We start from the raw sequence: 25967 nt of genomic DNA, 5'->3' as shown, positions 1-25967 counted from the left end.
TTCAATCATACTGGATAAAGATGGGGTTAGGGTTAGAGTCATGTCAAAATAAGGCGGTGGATAAGGAGCAAAAGAGATTTTTCTCAAAATCTTTTTTCAAACGTGAGCTCCAAAACGGCGAGCTGGTGTCCAGAGAATGGCTTCTTTATTCCCCGTCCACTGGTTCAATTTATTGTTTTGCTTGCCGACTGTTTTGTGATGATGGAAATGGACAATGCCCGTTTAAAACCGGCTGGAGTGACTGGAAACATGCCTCGGAAAAATGACCCAAACATGAGAACAGTGACAGCCACAGGAAGGCCATGTTAACATACATTAGACGTGCATCAGATATTGGAGTAATTGACACTGAAGTGAGAAAACAGCTGGAGTCGCAGTATACATACTGGACAGATGTACTGAGGAGAGTAGTGGTAGTTGTCAGACTTTTGTCAGAGCGGGGAATGGCTTTCCGGGGCACAAGTGAAATAATTGGCAGGCCTGACAATGGACATTACTTGGGCATCCTTGAGGTAATAGGTGAGTTTGACCCATTTTTGAAGTCACACATAGAAAAATATGGTAATGCTGGATCAGGTACCCCCTCTTATCTTTCCTCCACCATATGTGAAGAACTTATTCAGCTGATGGGTGATCGGGTGCTGTCAGATATCATCAGTGAAGTTAAAATGGCCAAATACTTCTCAATTAGCCTTGATTCAACCCCCGATGTTTCACACACGGATCAGCTCACGTTCATTTTACGTTATGTGTCACCCGAAGGCGACATTTATGAACGCTTCTTAAAATGTCTTCCTATACAAAGCCACACAGGGGAGGCTCTGTGTGAGTCCGTGATCACTGTTTTAGAGGAGATGGATATTGACATAGGCAATTGCAGGGGACAATGCTACGATAATGCTGCAAATATGTCAGGAGTTTATAAAGGTTTACAAGCTCGCATCAAAGAGATAAATCCACTAATTGAATGGGTCCCGTGCGCAGCGCACACACTGAATCTGGTTGCTGTCAGCAGCGTCAACTGCTGCTTAGAGACAGATGATTTTTTCAACTTTTTTTCAAAATGTGTTCAACTTCTGTTCCAAGTCAACAGCTAGAAGGACAGTTGTAACTGCAGGATTTACAGGCCAATGAAAACAAACGCATTGAAACACTGACATCTCTCTCTGACACCAGATGGGCTGCACACGCACAAGCCACACAGACACTGTGCAGAAATTATGTAAATATTCAAGACTCACTTCAGAGCATTGCTGATAACAACAAACAAAACGCTCCAACTCCAAAAGAAGCAATGTCACTTTACAAAACAATGAACAAACTGGAGGTTGCTTTTCTGTGTAATATGTGGAATTGTATTCTCCAGCGTTTTGGGACTACAAGTGAGGCTTTACAGGCTGTGCGTCTGGACCTGTGTAATGCAGTTGATTTAGTCCGATGGTTGAGGCTTGTGAGATAACTTTGATGTGTTTGAGGCCCAAGATAAAATGATGTCTCCAACAGTCTCAACACTTTACAAAGCAGACATAGATAGACAAAGAAAACGTACAGTTCAGGTGGATGAGTCCACAGCACATGAGGTTAACTTATCAGGCAGAGAAAAGTTCTCCTCTGGTGTATATGTGACTGTTATGGATAGGTTAATTGCAGAACTAGATCACAGGTATAAGTCATATAATGACCTCAGCAACACTTTTGTCTTCCTGAACAATATCGCTGCTCTGTCTGCACAAGAGCTGTGCAATAAAGCAGCTGATCTCCAGAGGAGATATTCAACAGACTTGGAGTTAAACTTTGTGGAAGAGGTTGTCCAATACAAAGAATACATCAGCAGTGATGATACTTCTTCTGCAATAGAGCTTTTCCAGTCTCTGAGGGAAAAAAAATCTGCAGTCCTACTTCCCAAATGTGGACATTGCTTTTAGGCTTTACCTGACATTACCTGTGACTAATGCAAGTGGTGAGCGCAGTTTCTCTAAGCTGGCACTAATAAAGAATAGACTGAGATCCACAATGGGACAATACAGGCTAAATAGTCTGACTCTAATGTCACTCGAGAGTGACGTCCTCCGCAAATTGGATTTTGATTAAGGACTTTTCTGCCAATAAATCCAGAAGACACAACATCTAAAATGTAAGCATCATACAGAATACAGTTCATATTTCACAGATGTCATGTTCATCATGTTGACTGTTTCTGTATTGCCTTTGTATGGGATATTATAGCTTACAGTTAACAATCCTTGGTCAGTGATGGTTTGTGTCCTGTATGCAAACAGAAAAAAAGAGAATATACTGGATCACTACTTGTTAGGGTTGAAACACACAGCTTGCTTAAGCTTATACTGTATGGATCACTTGTTATTGTGTTTGTAACACAGCTTGCTTTTGCTTACACTTGCTTACACAGGGTCTGGATCACTAACTGTTATTGTGTTGTTGATATTAAGAAGCATAAAATAAAGCTTTCACATTGCACAGTGCATACTCTTTCTTTATTGCTCATCTCTGTTACAGTGATTGTTTTATCAGTGCACATTGTGAAAAAAGGTATTTGACCCTTCCCTTCACAGCTAATAGAGATTTATTTATTTTAAGAATCGGTTCAGAATTGAATGAGTATGAATGGCTATAGTTAAATGTGAAGCTCTTTCTGCTATAAATATGCATCCATATACTACTCCACTTCAAGGAGTACATTTTTTTGGACCGAAATAACCAAATTAAACCCGAAATAAAAATAAAAACAACCCGAAAAAACCTGACGAGTTGTGAGCTTGTAGATCTGCTATTCTCAAATAACAGATGTATACAGGTTTCATGTGGTCAAACTATATTCAAATAAACGGTTACACATAGTTCACTTTTTCTTTTCTTGTAGCAATTTTTAATTTACAGAACATTGTCAAATTGCATTACATTTAGTGCAAATAATAACACTTCCGATGTACAACATAGAAATATACAAAGTATGTCCATTCCTTTGACAAAATATCAAAATTAAAAAGGCTAAACGTTCATTCTTCTGCTGATTTTTAATTTCCTCTTTTAAACGATTCAACTTTATAACGTGGATTCTCTCCAAACACACCGACCCCCTCTAGGACCCAGAGGCACATCCACCGCTCAGGGATTCCCTCTGAAATCCATACTTTAAACCGGGGGTTCTCAAGGTGCGTTCCGGGGACCCCCAGGGGTCCTTGAGAGGGTTCCAGGGGGGTTCCAAGCTAAATGATTGATAGGAACCAAATGGACCCTTACAGGTCTGTAACTCTGATGTTACAATGTTAGTGCACAATAGAGAGAGAGAGAGAGAGAGAGAGAGAGAGAGAGAGACAGACAGACAGACAGACAGACAGACAGACAGACAGACAGGAAGGCAGACAGACAGACAGACAGACAGACAGACAGACAGGTGACCTGGTAGTCTGGTCCTCCGTACTGAGACTTCTTCTTCATCTCATTCATGACTGATCTGTAGGAGTCTTCCACTCGCCTACACTTCTCCAGCTCTCTCACACACGCACACACACACACACACACACACACACACACACACACACACACACACACACACACACACACACACACACACACACACACACACACACACACACACACACACACACACACACTTGTCTTAGAACAGTGTCATTTTAGATTTCTTTGGACTATTCAAAAATAGCAGATCTACAAGCTCATAGCGTGGCACAGAGTGCCACGCTATGAGCTTGTAGATCTGCTATTTTATGTCTGCTATTTTTTTGAAAAATCAGGAAAATGTGTGCAAATCTATGAATATATATTCTACAAAATGTCTTCTAAAACCTAACCGTTTAGAAGAAAAAAACGTATGTTTTTATATCAGTGATTCTCAACCTTTATCATGTCAAGGACCCCCACAATGATATGTATTAGGCCGTGGACCCCCATCTCAAAATATTTAGTTCCAGGGACCCCCATCTCAAAATATTTAGTTCCAGGGACCCCCAGAAGGACAGATTTGAGTAAAAAATAAATTGCATAAAAAAAAATATATATATATATTCAAATGATTATTTGTGAGGACAGAGTGGTGGAGCGGTTGGCCTCACAGGATCAGAATGACCTCAGTGTCATTTCAAAGCCACGGAATAATAGAGGATATGCGCATGCTTAAAGTGAATGGCACATCGAGTGGCAAAGCGACATGCAAAGTGAGTTTAACATTGTTTAATGTTGTTTAATGCAATCAGATATGACTTTTCTGTTTGGATGCATGGGCTGTCAAGGCCAGAAAGTATCTTTTTGACACTCAGTAGGCATTCCTGCATAACTTCCGGGTTTGATGATGATGTCACACGCATATCCTTTATATGCAGGTATAGAATAATATATATGCAAAGAATAATATGCAATACAGAATATAAGAATAGACAATTCATCAATGTGGATAAATGGCCTCATTGTTATCTTTATAGTTAACATTTTGTACAAAGCCATTTATTCCTGAAATAGTGAACGAAGCGCCAGGATGAGCAAACTTACATTTATGAATTAAATCCTGACCCGTCCCTCATGAGAGTGTGTCTGCTGCCTGCTCCTAAGACCACCTTATAGAGAGACCACTGGAGAGACAGACAGACAGACAGACAGACAGACAGACAGACAGACAGACAGACAGACATGACATGTCTGTGAGTTATGGCAGAATCACTATTTTGAGCTGTTTAACTGTGTGAAAAGCAGGTGGAAACAGTACTCACATTTCTTACTTAAGTAAAAGTATCAATACTGCAATATAGAAAAACTCTGTTACAAGTAAAAGTCCGGAATTCAAAATTTACTTGAGTAAAAGTACAAAGGTATTGGTGTCAGAATGTACTTTAAGTACAAAAAAAAGTACTAAGGTTAGGTTTAGACATAGTTTTACTGAGATTAAGGTTAGGAATAAGGTTAGGTTTATACATAGTTTTACTGAGGTTAAGGTTAGGAATAAGGTTAGGTTTAGACATAGTTTTACTGAGGTTATGGTTAGGAATAAGGTTAGGTTTAGACATAGTTTTAGTGAGGTTAAGGTTAGGAATAAGGTTAGGTTTAGACATAGTTTTACTGAGGTTAAGGTTAGGAATAAGGTTAGGTTTAGATATAGTTTTACTGAGGTTAAGGTTAGGAATAAGGTTAGGTTTAGACATAGTTTTACTCACGATGTGACGCAATGTCAGCTTGTAGATGTGCTATTTTCAAATAAAATAGGGCTGAAGTAGTTAATGCATGTTTTATAATAGAATAATGTATTTCTGCAAAGTAACTAAAGTTTTCAAATACGTTTAGAAATACTTGGTGGCGACCGTTCTGAGGTCCTAATTTGATTTGACCCCGGGACGAGCGTGTTTTGGGCGAGCGTTCTTGTATTCGTCCTAAAAACTATATTAACAACAACAACAACAACAACAATAATATAATAACAATAACAACAACAATATAATAACAATAACACACTGTACCTCCGGACATCTCCAGAGATGAAGGTGAAGGTAAGGGCGTGGCCACCAGGTGGGCGGAGCCACGGCTCCGGTTGGAGATCCGGTGATGTCTGAGGAACAACCCACTGGAGTGGAGTCTGAGCGCCCCTTCATCATCCTCATCATCATCCTCCTCCTCCTCAGAGCTCCTCAGATGCACACAGATGAAGATGCTTCTTTTACTAGAGCAGAAAAAACACATCAGTATCACCATTATTTATAACCTTTTCCTCCATTACCATTAAACATTTAAATAAATAAATAGCAAAAATAGGGCTTGTATATCCACTATTTTATCATGTTTTTGTATGCCACCAATGTAAAACAGAAACTAATTCATTTTAACACTTATGTTTTTATTTTACATTAGTCTGGGGCTGTGCGATGCACATATCTCAATATGTATGCCAAATATCTCAATAGCTATACAATATATTTAAATTCCAGACATCTTGTGTTGTTTATAGCAACTAAAGACAGTTGCTTCATACTCAAACATACTTCATCTGAACATGTTTAGTGCCAGGGAGCCCCATATACTACATTTGTGTTGTTACAATGTTTACAATATTACACATTTTATTTCAAGATTTGTTTTGAAAATAGCAGATGTATACAGTGTGTAGGTTTAAATGTCTCATGTGGTCTATAAACTACATTAGTAGCTTATTTTCATAGTCCTGGTTGCTTATTTCTCTCACTAAATCACCACTGCTTGGTGGTGTAAAAAGTACTCCAGTACTGAAACATAATAACATAAACATAAATAACATCACTCTGACACATGACAGACATATCATGACAGTCATGAAGGAACTTCAACCTGGTTTTGTCTCTTTCTCCATTTACAACCCGTACATCTACATAAACGTTCACATTTACAATATAAAGTGCTGACCTCATGGCCACGGATGTTAACATTATGTACGGGCCCTCAGAAGTACCCGTATCTTCCGTATTGTTTAATAAAAAGCATTTGAATCCGATTGGTGGCCATTTTCTTGATGTGCTTTCAACTACGCGCACCTATCGGTTGGGAGGTGTACTGCACACTGATACATTATAACTCGATGAGAAAATGGCCACCAATCTGATTAAAATGCTTTTTATTGAACAATACTGAAGATACAGGTACTTATAAGGGCCCGTACATAGTTGTAACATCAATGGCCATGAGGTAAACACTTTATATTAAAAATATGAACGTTTATGTAGAAGTACGGACTGTTAATGGAGAAAGTGCAAACACCAGGTTGAAATTCTGCCATGACGCTCGCGACAGACAAGCGTCACTTGACCCATGGCGACACTGCTTGTTGACATGTTTGTTTACCTTTGACTCCCAGAGGAGGAGAACAGCAAGAGGTGCGAGGAGGAGGAGGAGGAGGAGGAGGAGGAGGTGTTCATAAACAACACATTAAAGCTCTTCCTGTCGGCCAGCGCGTGCAGAGGGTTGATGTTTGATGAAGGAAACCTCTCACCAAGCGACACCAGAACCACCTCCACGGGCGCCGCCATCTTGAATGACGCAGAGCGTAAACGTACGTGATGACGGCATCACGTATGATGACGAAGAAACGTATGTGAGAGAGAGCCGCCTGGTGGAAGAAAATAATCTTTTTTTTTTTACTTAAGTAAGAGTGTCAATACTGTCCAGTGGTGGATTGAAGTACTCAGATATTTTACTTAAGTGAAAGTAAAAAATACCACAATATAAAAAATACTCAGTTACTTGTAAAAGGCCTGTGTTCAAAATGTTACTTGAGTAAAAGTACAAAAAGTATTGGCATCAAAATATACTTAAAGTATCAAAAGTAAAAGCATTACATTTTTTGAAAATAGCAGATCTACAAGCTCACAATGGGTCACCATGCGACACGTTGTGAGCTTGTAGATCTGCTATTTTCAAATAGCCTATATAGGGCTAAAGTGGTTAAAGGTAAGGTAAGTGATATATTTTTGTTGTTTTTTTGTTAAAAGGTTAAAGTAGTATATTGTGATAGTAATCATTGCTACAGAGCGTTTGTTCGGTCACATGGTCTCTCCAGCTCTTTACTAAACAGAATATAATACATGTTCAGGTAGGTGACAACATTTAAGCCAATCAGGAGAGAGCACTGAAAATGCATTATCTGTAAGAAACAAACACTCTTCACACCTTTAATGTATGTTTTAAAATGTAATTCTTTATATCTGCATAGTAACTAGTAACCAAAGTTTTCAATATATCTGTCTGTCTGTCTGTCTGTCTGTCTGTCTGTCTGTCTGTCTGTCTGTCTGTCTGTCTGTCTGTCTGTCTGTCTGCCTGCCTGCCTGCCTGCCTGCCTGCCTGCCTGCCTGCCTGCCTGCCTGCCTGCCTGTCTGTCTGTTTCAACTTTTAAATGACATCAGATTTAAGGTGTCCTTATTGACATAAAAAACACCTTGACATTACCAACAAGAGTCAAATAAAACAAACAAACAATAAATAAATACATAATTATGTACAGTCTGTCAGGTTGATCACTTCAACATGTCTCTCTAGTAACAGGTGATGTTTAATAAAATAATAATTCTGATTGGCTGCTCACACACACACACACACACACACACACACACACACACACACACACACACACACACACACACACACACACACACACACACACACACACACACACACACACACACACACACACACACACACACACACACACACACACACACACACACACACATTTTACCAGCAATGCTGAACACACATAATAATATTTATACAGTACAAAGTAGACCAGTGGAGTGCTCCAGCATTTTATTTGGGTATTCTCTTCTGTGCCCAGGTATTTTACTTTCTGATTGAAGATGTCCCTCTTTCTTTCTTTCTTTCTTTCTTTCTTTCTGTCTTTCTGTCTTTCTTTCTTTCTTTCTTTCTTTCTTGTGTTTCTCTTCAACAGAGTCAGAATCATCTTTATTGTCACATCTCAGGTTAAAGGTGTAAAGAAGTGGGTGAAGTTATTTTTTGTGCAACTCCATAGTTTTAGTTATTTTCAGAAAGAGAAAAAAAGAAGACGGGGGGAGGGGCAAGGAGAGAATAAAAGATGAATCAAACAAAGATATTTACATAAAGTATATAAACATAGCTTATCTATCTGGTACTGTATAGACATAAGGTGCATAAGGTACACTATATGTACATGAGGAGACATAAGGTGCATAAGGTACAGTATGTACATGAGGAGACATAAGGTGCATAAGGTACAGTATGTATATGAGGAGACATAAGGTGCATAAGGTACAGTATGTACATAAGGAGACATGAGGTTCATAAGCAGCAGCTATATACATGATTATGTGCAATAATACACACTGTCGTCTTTCTGGAAACAGATGATGCAACATCATATCTTTAATCTGATTGGCTGATTCTTCTAAACTATAAAACGAGTCCTCCTTCATTCTCTTTCAGACTCCAGAACTTCTCTTGAGGTAAACATGTGTTTATTCTGATCTGTTTATTCTGATCTGTTTATTCTGATCTGTTTATTCTCATCTGTTTATTCTCATCTATTAAATTCTGTTTAGTTTTGATCAGTGTTGATGCAGATTACAGCCACCCTCCTCATCCTCTCCTCTGTACTTCATGTCAAAGCGATCCCAGGAAGTAAGTACATTATATTTATGTTATTATATAATATATACATGTATATCTACTGTTATTATATAAAACCAAATATGTACAGTACAATGCACAATACAAACAAATGACCTGTGACACATAAACACGCACACGCACACACACACACACACACACACACACACACACACACACACACACACACACACACACACACACACACACACACACACACACACACACACACACACACACACTTCTCATGTGACACTTTGATCACATGACCAGTGTGTTTTTAAAGATATTTGATGGTTTCAGCAGTGAGATGTAATGAGGCTTAGATTGATGTTTAATGAACATGAACAGCATTTTACCAGCGACGCTGAACACACACACACACACACACACACACACACACACACACACACACACACACACACACACACACACACACACAGAGTGTGTTGTGTCATTTAAGCCCATATGATCAGGGCCCTTCTGGTAGTTCTAGAGTCAGGTTTACTCTACCTAACAACACTAGTAGGAGCTAAATATGTTATTTTTATTATTAGTAGTATTGTGCACTGGGTTAGATAATTAGTTAGGGAAAGTTAGCCTAATGTCTGACCAATCTGTAAAATAAATGCTTACCACTAGCTTTCTTCACAAACATGTTCATAAAGGTGTCTACAAACACCTCTCAATTTGTTCCAACCCAACTCCCTTGGGATACTTTGTGGGAGCCAATCAAAGTTGGGGTACCCGGAGGGCCTGGAAAAAAAACCTGGAACAATTCAAATTGTCCAAAATGAACTTGTGGGATGTCTAATTATAGGTTTTTTTAGGGGTCCTGAATCCATTCCAACCCTTAGTTTTTAGTAAAAGAATTACTCTTGGCCATAAACGTGGCCAAGAGGTTAGGGTTAGCAGGGTAACCCTAACCCTAACCAACATGTCAATATGTAGCTATGATTCCCTGCTCATCTGTTTATTCTCATCTGCTAAATTCAGTTCAGTTCTGATCAGTGATGATGAAGATTACAGCCACCCTCCTCATCCTCTCCTCTGTACTTCATGTCAAAGCGATCCCAGGAAGTAAGTACATTATATTTATGTTATTATATTAAAGATACTGATATACATCTACGCTTATTATATAAAATATTCATTCATATATGTACTCTTGTTATATATAATACATGTATATTTATATTTTTATATTTATATTATTACAACATATAGTATATTTATATTGTTATACATACATTCTATATATCTTTTGATATATGAAATATTAGCTACATTGTTATTATTATAAATAAACATTATGTCTGTTGATTATATACTGAATAACATACTGTTATATTGATATATCAAATATACATACAGTTTATTCATAGTGTTATTATTCAGCCTCAAGGCCCGAACCAACAGGCTTTGGATCAATTATTTTACACTGTGCAACCTGGACACACACACACACACACACACACACACACACACACACACACGCACACACACACGCACACACACACGCACACACACACGCACACGCCAACACACGCACACACATGGGCACACATGCTGATTCTAACCTTTCATTATATTATATTATATTATTAAAACATTCATTTCAGCCCTATATACATTTAGACCATTATAAAATCTACAAGCTCACAATGCGTCGCGATGCGACACATTGTGAGCTTGTAGATCTGCTATTTTCTAAATATCTTTATACATTTAAAAACTTATGAAATGGGACATTCTGCATAATGAGTACTTTCTACTTTTGGTACTTTAAGTACATTTTGATACCAATACTTTTGTACTTTTACTCAAGTAAATAAAAAATTCTGGACTTATACTTGACTTATGAACAATACACACTAATAACACAGACGCACGTGCACGCACACACACACGCATACACACACACACACGCACACACACACACACACACGCACACGCACACACACGCACGCACTCACGCACGCACGCACGCACGCACGCACGCACGCACGCACGCGCGCGCGCACACACACGCGCACACATGCTGATTCTAACCTTTCATTATATTATATTATCGGTGGTGTAAAGTATCTAAGTAGGGGCCAGGTAGAGTGAACTGGAAAACCGCAAGGTTCCCAGTTCGATCCCGGGCTGGGGAGCTCCCCTAGAGTTAGTGTTGAAGTGTCCTTGAGCAAGACGCTGAACCCCTAATTGCTCCCGATGAGCAGGTTGGTGCCTTGCATGGTTTCCTCCGCCATCGGTGTATGAATGTGTGTGTGAATGGGTTAACAATCAATGTAAAGCGCTTTGGATAAAAGCGCTATATAAATGCACCATTTATTACTATTTATTTAAGTACATTTTAAAAGAACCGGACCAAACCCTTGTTGGGAGCGGTGTGATTACAGACAGGAGATCCAGAACCTCAGGAACCTTTTGAACAGGTTATACACAGAAGCGTCAATTATAAAAACGTATAAAAAACTGCATTTTACCCGTGGCGACGGAGAAACAACATATTGTCACCATGGTGATTTCAGAGTAATCTCGACCCCGTTAGCAGGCCTGTGGCCTTCAGGGAATTTACGGCTAATTTCTGGTCTAAGTCTGGTCACCATCCGTAGACCCCTTAACAACTAAACCTCCCCCAGTAGTCCAGTCCCTGACTTAAGACACAACATGGACCTGGAGATATCACAGTTATAAGAAGAGCAGAGGACAGAGGGACCTCTTTAATCTACTGGCCTGCTTCAGAAGAAATGTCAACTTGACCACCAACCGTTCAGTGTCCACTTATATGTCACTTGTACCAGTTAAAATACTCAAAAGACTCTAATGAACCAACCTGTCCTACTCCTCCGTCTAGAGAAATGCACTGATGCTCATCCTATCAAAACCCACTCACATCCTATGCCTACAACTTGGAATTTCTATTGGTCCTATAAGTCTAGTCACACAGGGATAGCGAGCCAAACCATGCAAACCATATTTACATTTACTAGACCATACCCGGTGAAGGGCGCAGGCGAAAGTAGTTGCACACTTAGGGTTATTGCACGTCCTGTTGCGTGGTTTCCGATAGCCTTGTTGCTAGGGCTCGTTACGTTCAGCCTTGTTTTCATAGACCTTGCTGCTTGTTTCACGCGCAAAACCTGGCAACGTTATCTCCCAATGTTTGACACATAAACGCTAATAAGAAGCTGAGATTTGATGAAAGTGAAAAAGGGACTTCGCAGTTAAGGTCAGATGGTAATGGTCAATGGCTGTGTGCAAAATCAGAGCAAATTCTCCAGCCAGTGAGGGGAACCGGGCAGCGTCACCATGAGACGACTACAAACAGAGGTTACTCAAATTATACGAGGATACCATCATGCAAAACCACTGCACATAATCATAGCATAAAGTCATTGCAAAACCAGTCATTTCAAAACCAGTCACTGCATCAAACATTGCATCAGATACAGATCTCTACCTGAATGAGGTGTGTATTATATCAGTAATGTATCAGGTGATGTCCTTCAGAAGAAACCTAGTCTATTTATCTCTATAGCACTAACTCAGAAAATGAGGCTCTTTGGAAGATTAAAAGCTTCCCTTTATTTGCTCAGTTCATAGTGGGATTACAGATGTGTATTTAACAATACAAAATACAAATATAAATGAAATCTAGGAATGTTTCATGTCTGTCAGGTCAGATTTACAAATGCCTTAATTTAGGCTAGTCCTAAACTCATTTATTATTTAGATTAAAAAGGAGGAGGTTCTCATTCTCATTCAGCCTGAAATACAGGCCAGTCTAAATGTGGTAGTTCCAAAAATGTATAATACCAATTATTAATATAAATTATTAGTTATAGTTATAGTTATAATCATTATTAATAAACACCAAATAGGTTTCATCTCAAAATAGAGTAATTTCCCTTTTTTAATTTAAGTATTTTTTTTTACCTTCCTCCATGTGGAGCCATGACTGTTTAACATCTGAATAAGGTGCAGGAGAAGAAACCCCAAAAACCTAAGAGCCCAAAGGGCCCAAAGGGCCCCCTGTGTCCAAAAGCCTCTCTGTGTCCAAAAGCCTCTCTGTGTCCAAAAGCCTCCTCGCGCCTCCCTCAGCCTCCCTCAGTCTCCCTCAGCCTCCCTCAGTCTCCCTCAGTCTCCCTCAGCCTCCCTCAGCCTCCCTCAGCCTCCCTCAGCCTCCCTCAGTCTCCCTCAGCCTCCCTCAGTCTCCCTCAGCCTCCCTCAGCCTCCCTCAGTCTCCCTCAGCCTCCCTCAGCCTCCCTCAGTCTCCCTCAGCCTCCCTCAGCCTCCCTCAGCCTCCCTCAGCCTCCCTCAGTCTCCCTCAGCCTCCCTCAGTCTCCCTCAGCCTCCCTCAGTCTCCCTCAGTCTCCCTCAGCCTCCCTCAGCCTCCCTCAGTCTCCCTCAGCCTCCCTCAGTCTCCAGTCTCCCTCAGCCTCCCTCAGCCTCCCTCAGCCTCCCTCAGTCTCCCTCAGTCTCCCTCAGCCTCCCTCAGCCTCCCTCAGCCTCCCTCAGTCTCCCTCAGCCTCCCTCAGTCTCCAGTCTCCCTCAGCCTCCCTCAGCCTCCCTCAGCCTCCCTCAGCCTCCCTCAGTCTCCCTCAGTCTCCCTCAGCCTCTCTGTGATGCTCTGGTGTGAGCCCCTATATGCGGTAATACGGTCTAAAGGAAGCTCCCCAGACATGTGTGTGTGTGTATATGTGTGCACGTAGGCGTGATTCTTAGAAGTCAGTGTGTGTGTATGTGGCTTTTTGTGCCTTTTTCAACAGCCACCCATACACACAAAAAACGCTTACTTTGCTCCTACATTATCAGCATGGCCATATATGGGCATACTGAGGGGTTACATTTCCCCCAATATGTGTCTTATACTTGAGCATAATTCAGTAAATGCAATTATATGCATATAATCAGCAATGATATATTAAACCATTAATAACATCAGGTTAAATACATGAGAAAATTAAATCATTAATAACATCAGGTTAAATACATTTTGCATTAAATCTATCAAATCTTGGGACAAACCACAAAAGGTCTCTTTCTGCTGCAAGTCTTCCAGTACACCTCAGCAGTCATTTCAACCTGTCAGTCAATATCATATTCTTTCTTTAGGAAAATCAAGTGATGAAATAATTTAAAGCCTTTATCCTAAAGTGAGCTGTTCAACATAAAATACTTTCTAATACATTTCCATATGTTCAACAATTTACTCAAGTACTGTACTTATGTACAATTTTCACTATTTTTACTTCTACTCCACTACATTTCAGAGGCAAATATTATACTTTTACTCCACTACAATTATTTGAAAACTTTAGTTACTAGTTACTTTGTAGATTTTGATTACAAAACATACACTTCAGCCCTATATTCATTTAGACCATTAGAAAATAGCAGATCTACAAGCTCACCATGTGTCGCTTGTAGATCTGCTATTTTCAAAAGATTTTCATACATTTTAAAACTTGTGAAATTATACTATATATATATACTATACTGCATATAGTACTTTCTACTTTTGGTACTTTAAGTACATTTTGATACCAATACGTATGTACTTTTACACAAGTAAATAGAAAATTCTGGACTTATATTTGTAACAGAGTAGGCGATTTCTAAATTGCAGTATTGATACTTTTACTTAGGTAAAATATTTTAGTATTTTTTCTACCACTGTATATAATATAATATAATATAATACAATATAATATAATATTACATTATATTATATAATGTTATGTTCACATCCTGAAATAAATCATTATGAATCTGTTTCATAATATTATAAAAACATTTAAATCTGTTGAATAAAATGTTTGACAGGAAGATACTTCTAATATTCACCTTTAGAACCAAACATGACTGTTTAACATGATGATGATGATGATGATGATGATGATGATGATGATGATGGTGATGATGATGATGATGATGATGATGATGAAGAAGTAGTTTGTTGTTGAATTTAATGTCATCTTTGTTTTATCTCCAGTGTTCCATGAGCAGATTAAAGTCCTTGGCTGTTCAGACACAGTTAAAGACTCATATAAAGAGTTCATGTATGCACTGGATGGTGAAGTGATGTTCTACGCAGACTACAACAAAGGGAAGTGGGTGGAGCCTCAGCCTCCGTTTGTAGATCACATGACCTTCCCAGCATCTTATGAAAGAGCTGTGGGTGATCAGCAGTTCTGCAAAGTCCAGCTGGACACCATTCTCACTGCCTTGAAGAAACCACCAGTGAAAGGTACATGAATACTATGAACACAATAGTTATTAACTAAAACTGTTGAATATATTTAACATTAATGAAAATGTTTAACCCATTCAATCCAGGAACACATATCTGTCATTTTAGATTTCTGTGGGTGTTCAAAAATAGCAGATCTACAAGCTCATAGCGCAGCACAGAGTGCCCCGCTAGATCTGCTATTTTGGGGGGGGGAAATCATGAAAAAAGTTTGAGAACCACTGATATTATAGCAACATATGTTTTTTTTTCTTTTTAAACTGTTAGGATTTAGAAGACATGTGTAGAATCCCCAGAAGCAAATATTTGAGTTACAAATGTTTGCTTTAAAAGTATGTATAATTATATATATTCAAAGATTTGTGCAAACTTTCATGATTTTTCAAAAATAGCAGATCTACAAGCACATAGCGCGTCACAGAGTGCTGTGCTAAATGGGTTAAGCATGTATATTAAGCATTTATGTTTTTTATGGTGACATATTTTCTAAATAATATGTATTTTTAGTAAACATGAATATGTGCTCAAGGTGCTTTAATGTTTAATGTACAAATCTATGCATTAGTATCTGCTCTGTACAGCCTGAGCTGTAGGTGAGGTGTAGATGGTACAACTATGTAGATGCAGGAGGAGAGGCTGGGGGGGGGGCAGCAAGAATGTGGACTTTAATAGTCTTTTACATGTGATAATGAGTGACCTCTGAGTTTCACATGTACGCTAGACGGGGAATACATGAGACACACACACTAACGTAGACTATATAGTATGTTTTACATACATGAACACACACACACGCGCGCACGCACGCACGCACGCACGCACGCACGCACGCACGCACGCACGCACGCACGCACGCACGCACGCACGCACACACACACACACACACACACACACACACACACACACACACACACACACACACACACTATATAGTATGTTTATCATACATGAACACACACACTAACGTAGGCTATATAGTATGTTAATAATGTAGCTTTGGGGAGGAGGGGGGTTGAGTGGCCCCGCCCCACTCATTAACTATTCTATTGTTATTTAATTAGCTTCCAATGGTTCTTAATCACTTGTCCCATAGACCAATTATGTGTTTACCAACATTGAGACAGGACGCACAGGTGATTGTTTCACACAATCAATTCTCAACCTGTTGTTTTGGGGTGCGCTGGTTTCAGCACACCCCCTCCCCCTCTAACCTCTAACCCCAACCCCCTCTAACCTCTAACCCCAACCCCCTCTAACCTCTAACCCCAACCCCAACCCCCTCTAACGTCTAACCCCAACCCCCTCTTGTGTGTTGGCTGGATGAGGCGCGTCCTAGAGACCTGATAGAATGTTTCATTGAGCGCATACTGGTTGCACGCATACTGGTTCTTATCAGTGTGACGTTAAGGGGTCTATTCACCTGAAGACGCTCCCTCGTCTCTCATACTGAGCTGTAGTCAGTGTGTGGGCTGCTAGCAGTGTTGGAAAGTAACTGAGTACTGTACTTAAGTACAATTTTGAGGTATTTGTACGATACTTGAGTCTTTCCAGTTTCCAGTTCATACATTTGAAAACTTGACAACTTGAAAGGGACTTTCTGCACAATGAGTACTTTTACTTTTGGTACTTTAAGTATATTTTCATACCAATACTTACTTTTACTCAAGTACATTTTGAATTCTGGACTTTTACTTGTAACAAAGTATTTCTATGTTACAGAATTGATACTTTTACTTAAGTAAAACATTTGAGTACTTTTTTCCACACCACTGGCTGCTGGTAGCCCCGCCTTCCTCCTATTACTCTGTGGCTGTGGATCACACACACACACACACACACACACACACACACACACACACACACACACACACACACACACACACACACACACACACACACCTATTTTAGACTTTATGTAGTGACATATTTGGCCGATAGGGGGCAGTTAGCCTAGTGTTGATATTATAAAAAACTGATAAAAAACTGAACATTAATGACATTTTTAATTGTGTACTGTATTTCCAGATGGATACGTGTTCTATACGGCTGCCCGCTGTGTGTTTAACTCCAGTGAGCTGAAGGACATACAGTACATAAAGTCAATGAATTTCGATGGTGATGAGTTCCTCAGGTGGGACAGTAGAGTAGATCAGTGGGTTGGATACACTGAGTTTGGTGTGAAGAACGCAGAGCGCATCAATAAAGATCCTACAGAACTGGCTGCATGGAGAGCAGAACGAGAGGCATTCTGCAAACACAACACTGAGACCTACTACTCCTCTGTTCTGAACAAGAGAGGTGAGCTGATCTCAGAGCAGCACTCAACACTCATCACCTCATAAACTATAACATGACATCATAATAAATCATTTTATTCAGAGATGATTAATGGTGTTAATATTGATCTGATAATGATTATAAAACATCCCTTGGTCTGGGCCGTAGCGTGACGGTCCGGGCCTGGCACAGCCTGACAGCGTGTCGCGGGTTCGACTCCCGTTCCCGACAACCTTTGCTGCGTGTCACCCCCCATCTCTCTCCCCATTTCCTGTCAGACTACTTTCCCTATCCCTCTCTAAAAAAAAAAAAAAACATTCCTTAACACATTCAATCCGGGGACGCGTCTCTGTCATTTTAGATTTCTTTAGCTATTCAAAAATAGCAGATCTACAAGCTCATAGCGCGGCACCGAGTGCCGCACAATGAGCTTGTAGATCTGCTTTTTTTTTAAAAACGTGATCATTTGTGCAACGTAACGTGAACATTTGTAACTCTGGGGGTCCCTGGAACGAAATATTTGACAAATGTTTGCTTAAAAAATATATATATATCTAAAGAGTTACACATATTTTCATGATTTAAAAAAAAATAGCAGATCTACAAGCTCATAGCGCGGCACTCGGTGCCGCGCTATGAGCTTGTATATCTGCTATTTTTGAATAGCCAAATAAATCTTAAATGACACAGATGCGTTCCCGGATTGAATGGGTTAATATTCTGAGAAACATTTCAGATCCTCTTGATTTATACTATATCCTAACACGCTGTCACACAGTGGAAATAGCAGATCTACAAGCTCACAACATGTGGTGTCATCATCGTACACAGAGTATAAATGAAACATATAGATCTATTTCTGAGTGTTTTCACCTACATATAATGACCTTCCTAAAATAGAGACACCAGGATTAATGTTTTTAAATGAACTTTAAAAAGAACCATGCAGGCTAAAACACACCTCTATACACTTCATTTACCCTGATTTTATATTTAATTATTGTCTTTACTAGTTTGTTTTGTATGTTTTTAATCACTTTAGTAATATTTTACAGGATTATGTGTGTTGTGTTGTTTTGTTTGTTTCTACTATTTTCATGAAATGCTATTGCTTGGTTTATTTTTGTTCATGTAAAGCACTTGTCCAGGGTGTTTTAGAGAAGGGAGAAGAGTCTAGGACGTGTGGAGCGTTGTCCAGGGTGTTTTAGAGAAAAGAGAAGAGTCTAGGACGTGTGGGATGTTGTCCAGGGTGTTTTAGAGAAGGGAGAAGAGTCTAGGACGTGTGGGACGTTGTCCAGGGTGTTTTAGAGAAAAGAGAAGCGTCTAGGACGTGTGGGACGTTGTCCAGTGTGTTTTTCAATTCATTCCCTATGGAAGTCACTTGGTTTGATAAAACTGACTTGCTTGGCCGCTCTCTAGCTTTACCCCCCCCCCCTCCTCTAAGGCAAGTCAGTTTTGTCAAAACATGTGACTTCCATAGGAAAGGAATTGAAATGGCCTTATGCCTCACGTAAGGCATAAGGCCGCCATAAAACAAGTGTTTTAACTGTGTGAGTGAGGCCTACATTTGGAGCGTTGTCCAGGGTGTTTTAGAGAAGGGAGAAGAGTCTAGGACGTGTGGAGCGTTGTCCAGGGTGTTTTAGAGAAGAGAGAAGAGTCTAGGACGTGTAGAGCGTTGTGTTTTAGTTCTGACAGCTTCCCTGTGTTAGCTGATCTGAGTGAGAGGGAGGGGTTGTAGGGTTGGATCAGGCTTGAAGATATGGGGGTGTCATACCTTTGGTTGCTTTGTAGGCCAACATCAGTGTTTAGTACTCTGTGGGGCAGCAACTGGGAGCCAATGGAGGGAGAGGAGAACGGGGGAGAGCCGGGAAACGTGAACATTTTGGCTGGTTGAAGACCAAGTGTTTTTCAGCTTTCTGGATCATTTGGATCTCATTTGGATGATAAACAATTATTCATGATAATGACATGTTCCTCTGACTGGTATATGTAAAGTAATAATAATAAGGGTAATAATAATAATAACTAGAAAAAGTGCTCCTCGGAGCACAACTCTCCGCTGTTGGGAATGTTGTATCTGTATAAGTGTCCTATCCGTCCTGTCTATGTAAGTGTCCTATCCGTCCTGTCTGTGTAAGTGTCCTATCCGTCCTGTCTGTGTAAGTGTCCTATCCAATTGTTACAGTATCCGCCATTTCTCAACCATTTCGTGATTGTTCCTGTCTTACCTCACTCTTACCAGACTTGTGTTGGGAATGTTGGGAATGTTCTAATTCTTATGTTCTAACTGTCCTATCCATCCTGTCTGTATAAGTGTCCGATCCGTCCTGTCTGTATAAGTGAAAAATTGCCACCATCTTGAAATTTCAAATGTCTCCTATCCCTCCTGTCTGTGTAAGTGTCCTATCCCTCCTGTCTGTATAAGTGTCCTATCCGTCCTGTCTGTATACTGTAAGTGTCCTATCCGTCCTGTCTGTATACTGTAAGTGTCCTATCCGTCCTGTCTGTGTAAGTGTCATATCCCTCCTGTCTATGTAAGTGTCCTATCCGTCCTGTCTGTGTAAGTGTTCTATCCGTCCTGTCTGTATAAGTGTCCTATCCGTCCTGTCTGTATAAGTGTCCTATCCGTCCTGTCTGTGTACTGTAAGTGTCCTATCCGTCTGTGTAAGTGTCATATCCCTCCTGTCTATATAAGTGTCCTATCTGTCCTATCTGCCAATTATGTATCAGCCATGCAGCCATTTCGTGATGGTTCCTGTCTTACCTCACTTTGACAGTGGCACAGACACTGTCAAAGTGATGCCATGTATTTATACAGTATTTCACCGTATTGTCACGTGTCACGTGAGGCTTGACCAATCGGTGTGTCATATTTAGAAAGTGAAAACAATACTCTCCTGCGGAGAGTAATAATAATCATTATTTATCCAGTGGAGCCCAAAGTGAGACTGAAGTCAGAGACTCCCCCTCGTCGTGGTGAACACACTCACATGCTGAGGTGCAGCAGCTACGACTTCTATCCTAAAGTGATCCTGGTGACCTGGTGGAGAGGTCAAGAACCTTTGACCTCTGGTCTCTCCTATGCCGATGTGTCTGATGGAGACTGGTACTACCAGTACCACTCCTACCTGGAGTACACACCCAGGTACACACCTAACAGACACCTATACATAGAAATACACACCTCTACTGGTACTACCAGTACCACTCCTACCTGGAGTACACACCCAGGTACACACCTAACAGACACCTACACATAGAAATACACACCTCTACTGGTACTACCAGTACCACTCCTACCTGGAGTACACACCCAGGTATACACACCTAACAGACACCTACACATAGAAATACACACGTAATAGACACCTATACATATATTCTTTAAAAATAAAACATGTGTTACTCACTTGCTGAAAATGGCCCATTAATTGGTAGGCTAATATTAAGTCAAACACACACACACACACACACACACACACACACACACACACACACACACACACACACACACACACACACGATTCCTCCCGAGTCCCTACCATGTTTATCACCAGTCTACTCCAGACACAACCACGCAGCAAGCTCGTCGTCGTGCAAGCATGACGAACGCACACAGAGACCCGCTCGCGAGCGTGTTATACCACCGGCTTCGAATGCTATCAATGCATTGAATGGGAGATTATCACGTTTTATCAGACCATTGAATGGGCGAAGTAGGCGAGCTACCGTCTACCCCGCGATTTGTCAGACCATTCATTGGGCGTAATCAGGAGCTGCTGACCTACCGATGGAGGCGGAGCAGTCCCCACAACAATATTTACGATTCTGTCCGTATCGGTACATAACTCGAACGGCGCTGAGTAGGCACAGGCGAGCGTCGCACCGCTCAGGACGGAAACTCAGTCGCCTTAGCTCCTTCGGTGGCCCGTCGCGGGGCTCCAGCTCGCCTGAGACTGCACGCCTCCGTCATGGTCCGAAACCGAAACAACCAAAACCAAAACCGAAACTGAACTATTTAAGTCATCTCCGTCGGTAGGTCAGTAGCTCCTGATTACGCCCAATGAATGGTCTGATAAATCGCGGGGTAGCTAGTAGGTCGCCTACTTCGCCCATTCAATGGTCTGATAGAACGTGATAATCTCCCATTCTATGCATTGATAGCATCCGAATCAGGTGGTTATACATGAATACACACACAGGAATACGCTATAACGTGTGTATCTCATTACTAAGTTTCTTCTGCCTCTTGCCTTCCTATTTTTTTCTGCAATGGGGAGGGAATAGTGGAATACACAATAAACACTAGAACGGAGGAGAGCCCAGCGGGGCATTCACACTCCTACACAAACATAGTCAAACTGTTTTTTTTCCAAAAAAAATAAATATTATATAATATATAATATTTATAAAGTATAATATACGTTTCAGCGTGTAGATCGGCTACTTTCACAATCTGTCCTAATGTTAGTGTTAATTAACAGCTGCTCACTCACTGCCAGACCGGGCGGGGAGGAGGGGCCGCTTCAGCTCTGAGCAGATCCACATGGACACACATTCTACTTCATGATTATTTTAAATATCATGAAAATATATATTATAAACTTATCTTATTGCCTATAACGGTCTAATGCGATGGTGCCTAATTGTAGTGTGTGTGTGTGTGTGTGTGTGTGTGTGTGTGTGTGTGTGTGTGTGTGTGTGTGTGTGTGTGTGTGTGTGTGTGTGTGTGTGTGTGTGTGTGTGTGTGTGTGTGTGTGATACAGATCAGGAGAGAAGATCACATGCATGGTGGAACATCCCAGCCTGACCGCACCTATCAAGATGGACTGGGGTCAGTTACTGTAATGTTTTACACTACACTCTGTTTTAAGGGTTAAAGGATTATTCTCTATTTGTACCTGAAGGTATATTTGTTTTGCTGAACGTAAAAACATCGATCAGCTTAGTTTACTAATGTCTGCAGATAATCATCAATTATAAAGGTCTGAATATGATATGATATAATATAATATAATATAATATAATATAATATAATATAATATAATATAGTATAATGTAATATAATATAGTATAATGTAATATAATATAATTAATATAATATTTGTATTGTCAGATTTCTCCACGCCAGAGTCAGTGAAGAACAAGGTGGCCATGGGAGCATCAGGTCTGGTTCTGGGTCTGGTCATGTTCCTGTCTGGATTCATCTACTTCCAGTGGAAGAAACGAGGTGATTAACGTGTTTAATTAACATGTATAATTAAAATGTTTAATTAACATGTTTCATTAATTATTATACTACCAGTGGAAGAAATGAGGTCAGATCAACAGAGGATCACATGACATGTGGAACCCTCACAGAAATGCAAACAAACAAACAAACAAACATGTAAAGCCACAACCTAAACTGGTTTATATTGGTTTAGAACCTGAACCGGTTTAGACCTGTTTACACGACCTAGTTAGAGGTCAAAGTGTGTTCTATGTTGTCACATTTAGCTTTAATACATCAGTGTTACATTTAGTCCTAAATAAGAGTCAAATGTTCACATTAGTTCTGATGACTGAACCCTAATGTTGTTGTGTTGTTGTGTTATTGTGTTGTGTGCATATTTATGCATTTCATTGAGAAATACACACAATACATACATAGGATTTATTTGTGTGTCTGTTTTAACTGTCTCTCTTCTTCTTCTATCAGGTCGTATTCTGGTGCCGACAACCAATGACGATCTTTAGACTCCTCCCACACACCCAGGTTCACTCCCTCTTTCTTTTTACTAAACTTAATTTTTTTGTTTTATGTATAAAAGTATAAAACTGTAAAACATACACAAAACAACATGCTTGTGTAAGAAGTGAAACAACTAGCCTGGTAAACCATCCTGGTCGCGTGGATTCACATTATCATGTGTCTTCTGCTTCATTTATTATAATGATTAATCTAATAATCAAATGTAATAATCAAATGATTTGTTGTATCAGACAACACTGATGACAATGTGGTGTGGGGGGGGGGGGGTATACCATTCATCATCAATGAACATGTTTTACATGACAGCAGTGTGACAGCCTGCATGAGTTTAGATCCCATAGCCTGAGACGGCGTTAAGGTACATGAGTTTAGATCCCATAGCCTGAGAGAAAGTTACGGTACAGTACTTTAGTGGCCCTATCTTGCACACCGCCTCACCCCTTCTCCCTACACTTTTTTGCCATTTTTTACTATTTTGAAAAACATTTTAAGATAGGTGATTCAGTCAGGAAGTGAAGAGACGACACAATGCAGCCAAAGTCTGAACCAATCATTTGAACACAACATTTCAGTAAACTGAACCCAATGATTCAGTTCATTGAACACAACATTTCAGTGAACTGAACCCAATGATTCAGTTCATTGAACACAACATTTCAGTGAACTGAACCCAATGATTCAGTTCATTGAACACAACATTTCAGTGAACTGAACCCAATGATTCAGTTCATTGAAAACACTGATCATTCCATCACTATCAGGATCAAAGACAGAACCTTGTGGTCCAAAGGAGAGTGTTCTACCAACTGAGCTGCCCTTCCTACTAAGATACACTATTGACAAAGTATTGGTCAAATGTTGCTTGAATGGACTGAGTTGTTTCTACTTTGATGGTTACTGTAGTTGCAGGGAGGCTGCTGGGAGGTTAGGTTTTTAACTAGTTTACTAATAACTTGTTCATGATCTATTAACTATTCATAGCATAGTTTTAAATCATTAAATCATTAACCACTAACAAACATTTAACAAGTCATGAATAACACATTAACTAATCATTTGGGAATGATTAATTCACTGTTATAAGGTAGGGTTATTCTAAAGTGTTAACATGTTCACACAGTTAATACATTCTGATTCTTATTGGTTTATTGTCTTTTCACAGAACACCTGGGTGTGTTTTCAGAGAAGCAGAGAGTCATCGCTGCCCCCTGGTGGAGAGAGGAGGCAATACATGTGTGTTCATTCAGCTTTTAAATAATCATAGCAGCAGCACAATGATGACATCATCAACCTTTTAAATAATCATAATAGCAGCGCAATGATGTCATCATCAACCTTTTTCCACAGATGTGTCTTTTAAACAATTAAAAATGGTAATTGGCTAGCCAAGGCTAACGATAATTAGTGTGCCGTTTCCCAGTGTTTCGCTCAGGTCGACATGGTTTTGAGGTAAGGTTAAGATTAGGGTTAAGTTTATAGACATAGTTTTAGTGAGGTTAAAGGTCAGGGTTTAGGCGCCACCTGGGCAACACACCAAAGGAAGAGGGAGTCCTAATTAGTGTGGGCGGCTCATCAAATGACTTTGTATAGTTTCTGTCGTCAGAAAACACAAACATAATATTTCAGTTCTACACTATATTGAAGTCAGTCAGCCATGTTTGTAAAAAAGGTTTTATTATTTTATAATTGACCATAAGTCATTTATTATGTAATCATTTATAATGTGTGATAATTAATGTGTTACGATCATTATGACAACAGTCCCTGTGATGGGTGGACCTAATCCTCTAGGATGGTCTGAGGTGATGGGTGGACCTGATCCTCTAGGGGTCTGAGGTGAATGGTCCACCCAAATTAGACAATGGTGGGCTGCCATAGTCTAGGAAATTAATGGGAAACACTGATGACATGCAATCATTTATATAAGCAATGATTTATATGTAATCATCACTTATTTGTTTTAGCTCTTGCTCATTTGATTTCTCTATGTGTCTCATCTGTTTAAGAAAGTAGGAAGCTGATATATTGCACTTTTACCTTAGCTCTAGGTATGATCTTAGTTGCTTGTTTTAGAAGAGAAAGCACTTCAGACTTCTGGTGATTAGTAGTTTTCTTGCCTACCTATGTTGAATGCACTTATTGTAAGTCGCTTTGGTTAAAAGTGTCTGCTAAATGACTGTAATGTAATGATTATGTAATCATGAGCAGGGGAGCAGATCTTATGGGGGAACATCAATAATATCACCAACATAGAGCTAACGCTTGGATTTTAAACAAACTAATAATGTTCACAATGATTACAGTTTGTCTGACATTTAGCATGAAATAAACACCAAATCCATTTTCAATGAAACAAACTAATGTCAACAATAACAGAAAGGTCGTGCAAACTTTACTAAAGTAAAGAACAAAATAAGTGTCTAATTCAGACAGTTTAGATATTCCTTGGTCAGTATTATTTATCTTTCCATTGTTCAGCTCCACTGTTGTGTTTCTATCGTTCATATTGGCTGAACTTCACTCATTAAACTAGTTAACAGC

The 25967-nt window shown here is 39.8% G+C and overlaps 4 protein-coding genes across 4 annotated transcripts in view; 2 read left to right on the top strand and 2 right to left on the bottom strand.

The window, feature by feature from the left end:
- The window catches only part of LOC311044154 (mediator of RNA polymerase II transcription subunit 27-like), a gene marked incomplete at its 5' end in the record, with an annotated part of 192628 nt that overhangs the window by 49242 nt on the left and 117419 nt on the right, over nt 1-25967 (bottom strand). The window lies entirely within an intron of this gene.
- Nucleotides 2234-7022, bottom strand: LOC311043235 (uncharacterized protein; the record flags this gene model as incomplete). Its single annotated transcript, XM_084054411.1, has 3 exons — nt 2234-2265; nt 5487-5686; nt 6838-7022. 3 exons carry the CDS (start codon nt 7020-7022, stop codon nt 2234-2236), a joined length of 417 nt encoding a protein of 138 aa, XP_083910537.1.
- LOC311044507 (H-2 class II histocompatibility antigen, E-S beta chain-like) overlaps nt 9056-25967 on the top strand; it is a 43935-nt gene continuing 27023 nt past the window's right edge. The window contains exons 1-3 of the mRNA XM_084056146.1: nt 9056-9144; nt 10129-10212; nt 15137-15391. Coding sequence (XP_083912272.1) covers nt 10146-10212; nt 15137-15391 — 322 coding nt within the window. The 5' untranslated portion in view covers nt 9056-9144; nt 10129-10145. The remainder of the gene's footprint in view (nt 9145-10128; nt 10213-15136; nt 15392-25967) is intronic.
- LOC311043234 (H-2 class II histocompatibility antigen, E-Q beta chain-like) lies at nt 15907-25033 on the top strand (the record flags this gene model as incomplete). The annotated part of the gene is made up of 7 exons (XM_084054410.1): nt 15907-15923; nt 17526-17692; nt 20699-20816; nt 22438-22505; nt 22788-22901; nt 23373-23429; nt 24589-25033. The coding sequence occupies 6 exons, from the start codon at nt 15907-15909 to the stop codon at nt 23408-23410; spliced, it is 522 nt and encodes a 173-aa protein (XP_083910536.1). The 3' UTR covers nt 23411-23429; nt 24589-25033.

This window comes from Gymnoscopelus microlampas (assembly GCF_963454915.1).
Source record: "Gymnoscopelus microlampas genome assembly, chromosome: 4".
Taxonomy (NCBI): Eukaryota; Metazoa; Chordata; class Actinopteri; order Myctophiformes; family Myctophidae; genus Gymnoscopelus; species Gymnoscopelus microlampas.
The sequence above is the reverse complement of the archived record's forward strand: the minus strand, read 5'-3'. Positions and strand labels throughout refer to the sequence as shown.